At 34.4% G+C, this 6,599-nt stretch overlaps 1 protein-coding gene across 1 annotated transcript; it reads left to right on the forward strand.

The window, feature by feature from the left end:
- LOC109836138 (zinc finger CCCH domain-containing protein 17-like) lies at positions 3,745 to 5,822 on the forward strand. The gene is made up of 2 exons (XM_020404030.1): positions 3,745 to 4,245; positions 4,793 to 5,822. Exons 1-2 carry the CDS (start codon positions 3,835 to 3,837, stop codon positions 5,672 to 5,674), a joined length of 1,293 nt encoding a protein of 430 aa, XP_020259619.1. The 5' UTR covers positions 3,745 to 3,834; the 3' UTR covers positions 5,675 to 5,822.

Genomic DNA, 6,599 nt, shown 5'->3' on the forward strand with positions numbered 1-6,599 from the left:
TAAAATACATCCAGGAAATATCAAGGGAACAGTTAGAAGAGGAGGGTGAGTTAGATTATACTGACTTAGGTTTTGAGGAGATCGATAATAAAAAAAATTAGGCTTTTTGATTAAAAAATTAAATTTCTAGCAAAGATGGACCTCATCAAGTCTCAATCATGAACCTCAATCTAGAAGAGATTTTCAATATTGAGATTGTGTTCTTTGAGGAGTTAGAATAATATTCTAATATTTAATCCAATTCTAAATCCAACATTTAATTGGTGGAAATGTGTATCAATGACATACATAATGATTTTGGTTGGACTAATTACTCCTTATCAACCTACCATAACATGTTGAAAGAATTATTGAAAACCCCAGAGAGAACAAAATTCAAGTATATAAGAGAGTTCAACAAAAATAAAAAAAATAAAGAAAACAGATTTTTGGCTACATCTTCCTCATACAAATGGTAATTGCAGATTTTTATTATTTTATTATATTATCATTGTTCTAGGTTGACCTAATAAATGTAAGTATTGGTATTGCATCTCCTATCTACTTTACTTTGTGTATCATATGGTTTGTATTGATGGATATACAAAATTTAGATGTGGGGTGAGGACTAGTCATATTTTCTCTCTATTTTATTTTTTATTTTTTATCTTTTCTTGTCTTAAAAAATATCACTTGCTAACTTAATAAAGTTAATTAATAATTGATTTAGTTGATGAATTCTAAACTCTTGAGTTATTAGTTAGTCTTATACGCAAGTTAGCCCTTTTATGATAACTCTAAATAAATTTATGCATCATATCGTTCGAGTCGTCCTTCCATAGTATGGTTGATTAGGTACTTAAGGTGGGACATGTGTCGGCTCCTCATTGAGAGTTAACATTTAGCTATTTGTATGATATAGTAGAAATGATTTTTAAAATAGTATTCTTTATCCTACCTCTGACTTAGGACTTTATTTAAAGTAATAAAAAGTTTCCATATTTAACTAAGAGTGGATAGCATATTCTCAAAGTCCTCTTGTTCTAAAATTTTTCTTTTTTTTTGTGTGTGTGTGTGTACGCATGTGTATTCTTGAAAAATAAAATGATTAAGAGAATTGAGAATTGTTTAAAACAAAGAGTTAAATATGTTCCTTTTAGAATTTGGGATAAATTTCTAAGTTAGACTTGATTTTGTATAATTATAATGAAAAATTTTTCTAAAAACTTTAATTTGGAGTTATGCATAATAATATTTTTTAAGTATAAACTAACTCTAATTGGATTGGTTAAAGTCAAATGAGTTAATTATAAATTGGCTTCTTTAAGAGAAATTTGACTGAATTTTGTGGGTATATTCATTATAAACCTTCACAATATTATAACTCATCCTCTAGAATAACTTAGGGGTTTAAAGCTTGTTGTATGTACTAAATATAACTGTGATTCCTATAAAAATGAGTTAGAATTTTTCTTTTCTTTATTCACTAGAAGACTAGCAAAATTTTAGTTGTAGGGATATTTAATTATCATATTTTATTACACTTTTATATTCTTATTATCTATTTTATTTTGGATAAAATATATGTTAATAAAGTGTGTTTATCTTAATTTGCAGGTAATAAAAGATTAATGAGTGAAAGACCAAACGAGCCAAATTCTCTCAATTTTTAACCTTTTATTAAAGCCCAACATCGATCCAAGAAGTCCAAAATCACATAAAGGTAGAGTCAACAAAGTCAATAAAGTTTGTTACAATTTTTTTACAAACCAATCCCATTGATTAGATTGTAACAAAATCCAATCATTACTTAATTTTTATTTTCTTGGAGCTTAAGAATGATTGAATGGCTCTTATTGGTTTCAGTAGGCTATATATAAATAGGGGTAAAGAGTGATGGTTTTGGTATGAAAAAATTTATAAAAGCTTTATTTTGGAGAGGAAAGTTATTCTTAATTGAGAAGATCTTTAAAAAATTATAAACTTTTTGTTTATAATAAATAAAAATTTCTTCCTCCTGTTTAATTTTCTTTTCTTCTTCTTTGATGATAAAGATGAAGATGAAGATTTTCCTTCAAAGGGAAAACACTTTGCAATGTAAGTTTTTATTTTTTTTATTTTCTTATTTTATAATTATATGTTTGATTATTTTATTTTCTTATTTTTATTTCATGTTTGGTAGATTAGACTTATTTCATGCTTGTAGTATAATTATTCTTCATAATTTGTAGAGTAGATTTATTTCCTTACTTTTTTATGCTTTTATTTTCTACTTGATTACATCAACAACCATATCCGATTACATGAACCAAGACTTTCCCATCCCAACTCTTCTGGTTTATTTTCTAAGTCAACCAATATGACCTACAATAGATCTCTAGTCCACCTCCTAAATTTGGTCAACACACACACATGTCACTAAGTCTTGTTACTTGATTTTCCTCTTCTTGGTTTTATTTTGTTGATGTTTCTCTTTTTCCTACTACCTTCCCTTTTCTTATTTCGATTTCGTTTCACTTAGTTTTATCTTTGTATTCCTTTTATTTGTATCCTCCTTCAGTCTTTCTTCCTTCTTGTTTTATTTTTTTTATTTTTGTGATAAATCTCTATCTACATCTCTACACTTTCACTTTCATTTTTTTATCCACTCTTTTTTGGACCAAATTTAGAATTTTCAAACACACATCTTTCTCGTGGGTTCGACATCTATACTATAGTATAACTTAATAGTTGTGTACTTATAACTTTGTATTATTTATCTCCTATCATAAATGACCCATGAAAATTTGAAGCAAACCCCTCAAAAAAATTTAAAAATTGTACATAATTGCTTAAAAGTAGTAGAAAATCCCCTAGAAATTTTCAAGAATTCAAATTAACCTCCAAAAAGAAAACCCCCGCCCCAAAAAAGTTTCAAAATTTTCATATAACTTCCTAAAAGCTGCAGAACCTCCTGCGCGCCCCTCATCCCACACACACGAAAGAAGTTCTAAAAATTTCAAATAATCATTTGAAAATTTGCATAAAGCTTCTAGACAGAAGAAGAGGGAAGTAGTAGATTTTTTACTTGAATGTGATGGTTAATACAAATGAGTAAGAAAATGAGGAGGTGACATGCCATTAAATGAATATAGAATGGGGATAAATAAGTAGTTTTCTCTCTCCGCTGATGTGACACCTAAAGGGGATAAAAGCACATTTGTTTCTTTTTTTTTTGGGTTTGGGGGTTAGGAGGTGGGGGCAAGCACATGCTGACTAAGTCTTGATTCTTAGGGCCGAGTCCTATTCCTTTTTGGATATTGGGGTCTTTTTGTAGCATTTCCTTGAATAATAGGTTTTTATTTATTATTTCTAAAAAATAGTTTGGTAATTATTTGTGGTTTGTATGAATTTTTAATTCTTATAAAATGTAATTTATACCTTTGTATTCCTGTAATAATGTTGAACCAAACAAAACACTAGAAATCACAGAGCATGTGTTCTAAAATTTTTTTTAGCATTTCAGACAACCACCCTATAAATTTAGATCATAATTAGTTTCCCAAAATAATATATTTCTAGCATATTAGCAGGTACTTGATAACAGCGTCAGATTCACGCCAAGCTCCCGAGACAACGGGTATGTGGCTACGAGATCTCGACGCGTGTCCCTTATGGAGAATCAGATCGGGACACGTGTCTCTGAAGACACGGGATCTGATCTCACAGCTATTTAAAACTTCGCGCGAGCACCTACGACGCCCAAAAACTCTCCGATTACTCTCGCGCCCCGCCGCCTCCCCCCACCATTAACCTCCTAATCTCCAGTCAAAACCTAATCTTTTCAGTTTCTAGGGTTTGGTTCGATCCAGCTCTATGGAGTTCGAACGGGCGACTGGTTATGGCATCAAGCCAATACACCAGCGTTTGGGCCCTCTTCCCTCCGCCGTCGGCCGCCGTCACAACAAAGTCTGCATCTATTGGGAGGCTGGCCGCTGCAATCGCCGCAATTGCCCTTACCTCCATGGAGAGCTCCCTCGATCTCTCGATGTCGCCTCCAAGAAGAGGGCTTCCGTCTGGAGAAACCCTAAGACCGCGGGCAAAAGGGATTCTGATCTCCCCAGACTGGACGCGGACAAGGATCAGACCACGTCGCAGGTTAATAAGCTGTGCAAAGATTTCATCGTCGGATCAAGCTGTGGTCTCGGCGACGAGTGCAAGTCGTTGCATTCTTGGTTCACCGGTGACAGCTTCTCTCTGCTTACAGCTCTGCCGTCCCACCAAAAGGTGAAATCTTTTGTTCCTTTTCCTTTAAATTTCCTTTTCTAGCACTTGTTTTACCTTCTCTATGTTTAGCGAGACCTTTTCATGTTTCTTTTTAATCAAATTTTCGATTTTATTTCTTTGTTTTTAGCCTCTTAAGACTTAAAAAAGTTGGGACCTTTTCCTCTTTGTTTTCTGAAATTCTCATTCTTGTATTTTTTTTTTTTTTTTTTTGGGTTAAGTTTTTATGTTTAGCGAGACCTTTTCATGTTTCTTTTTAATCAAATTTTCGATTTTATTTCTTTGTTTTTTTAGCCTCTTAAGACTTAAAAAAGTTGGGACCTTTTCCTCTTTGTTTTCTGAAATTCTCATTCTTGTATTTTTTTTTTTTTTTTTTTGGGTTAAGTGTTGAAGGATGGGTAGTTTCTCATTCTTTTCTGAAATTTTCAGTCTTGGTCGATATTTTCTTGTAAAGGTTCAAAGACCAGACCTTTCTCTTTCTGTTTTTTTTCTAAATTTCCAAATTCGGTTCCGTTTAGTTTAAAGATCTGTTGTGCGTTGATCTTTGCAGGTTATTACTGGAATTGTGTTGCCATGGGGTTCTGATAAGCTCTACACTGGGAGCCAAGATAACACTGTTCGAATTTGGGATTGCCATAGTGGCCGATGTGTTCATACTGTTAATTTGGAAAGCGAGGTTGGCTGCATGATCAGCGAGGGTCCATGGATTTTTGTGGGCGTTAACAATGCTGTCAGAGCTTGGAATACGAAGACATTCACTGATCTAGCCCTCAAAGCCTCGGATGGTAAATCCCCCGTCGGACGAGTGTATGCATTGGCATTTGATAACGAAAGTTTATTCGCCGCAATTCAGGACGGATGCATACTGGCTTGGAAGCTAAATGACCAAGAAAACAGCTTTGAACCGGCAGTTCCTCTCAAGGGCCATCAACGCTCTGTGGTCTCGTTAGTCATCAGAGGTGGAAGGCTTTACTCCGGTTGTATGGATAGCACCATAAGGGTCTGGGATCTTACTACATTGCGGTGCATCGAGACCCTCACTGGCCATTCATCGGTCGTTATGTCTCTCTTATACTGGGATAATTATCTTTTGTCTTGCTCCTTGGATGGAACGGTGAAGGTTTGGGCTGTCGGTGACAGCGGCAAGATGGAAGTTGTGTACACCCACTGTGAAGATCATGGAGTCCTTCAATTATATGGGGTGAATGATGCACAAGATAAGCCAGTGCTGTTATGCGCTCGCAACGATGATACAGTTAGTCTTTATGATCTCCCGTCGTTCAGCGAGAGGGGGAGGATTTTCTCTGAGCAGGAAGTTAGAGCCATTGCTAGAGGTCCTGATGGGTTGTTTTTCACTGGGGATGCTTCGGGGAAGCTTAGAGTATGGAAGTGGGCTGCAAAGGATGTGACGGTGGCGGCTTCACATCGATGACAATATGTTTATGTGTTCATGGAAACGTGTACGTCGATTCTTTCTCCTGTGTAATCTCTGAAAAGGTTGATCCTGTGTCTCATTTTGAAGAGAGAGACACTGTACTTCTGATGTCTGCTGATCAATCGAAATATCTATTTTTTTTTTATTTTTTTTATGATTTTGTGTCCCATTTTATACTTGCTATCGTCAATTCTGAAGTATGCAGTAAATCACCTTCTGTGCAAATTGTGTTGTTCTAGTAGAAATCGAAATGCAAAATGAGCAGATTAGTCTTATACCATTTCCAAACTTGTTGTGACTTCTGCACTGAAGCAGGATAGGGGAGTAAGTTCAACAATCACTCCTTTTTTATGACAAAAACTAAATTTGAACCTGAGCTCAATCTCAATAGGTTTAAGCTGTTACTCACATTATAGATAGACTCAGGCCTAGGAAAAGATCTCCCTAATTAGAAAAAATTCTAAAAACTTTTAAGTAGGTAAAGGTCAACATTTATCTCTTACATGACATCCAACAAATCCCGTCACATGTAAAATTTTTGAAGAACTTGTGCACTAAGAAAAGAACCACTAATATTCCCAAAAAGTCTTTTTAGCTGCCAATATTAGTGACACGCTATCAAAGCCTATGCCTTTAAAATATAAAGTAACTAGTTGTCCTACTATTTTATGGTCATAGGATCAATTTTCATTGATAAGGCACTTCTAAGCTTAGGAGCTAGTATTAGTATTTTTCCTATTCAGTCTATCAATAGCTACGGGCAGGTGAATTAAATCTACGAGATATACCCTTAAGTTAGCTGATAAATTATAAGAATACCAAAGGGAGAGTAAGGATGTTCTAATTAAGGTTAGGGAGTTTATTTTTCCTGTTAGTTTTATTGTCTTGGGAATGCAATCCATTTTCAATGCCAAAGTTCAAA

The sequence above is a fragment of the Asparagus officinalis genome, chromosome 4 (genome assembly GCF_001876935.1).
Source record: "Asparagus officinalis chromosome 4, Aspof.V1, whole genome shotgun sequence".
NCBI lineage: Eukaryota > Viridiplantae > Streptophyta > Magnoliopsida > Asparagales > Asparagaceae > Asparagus > Asparagus officinalis.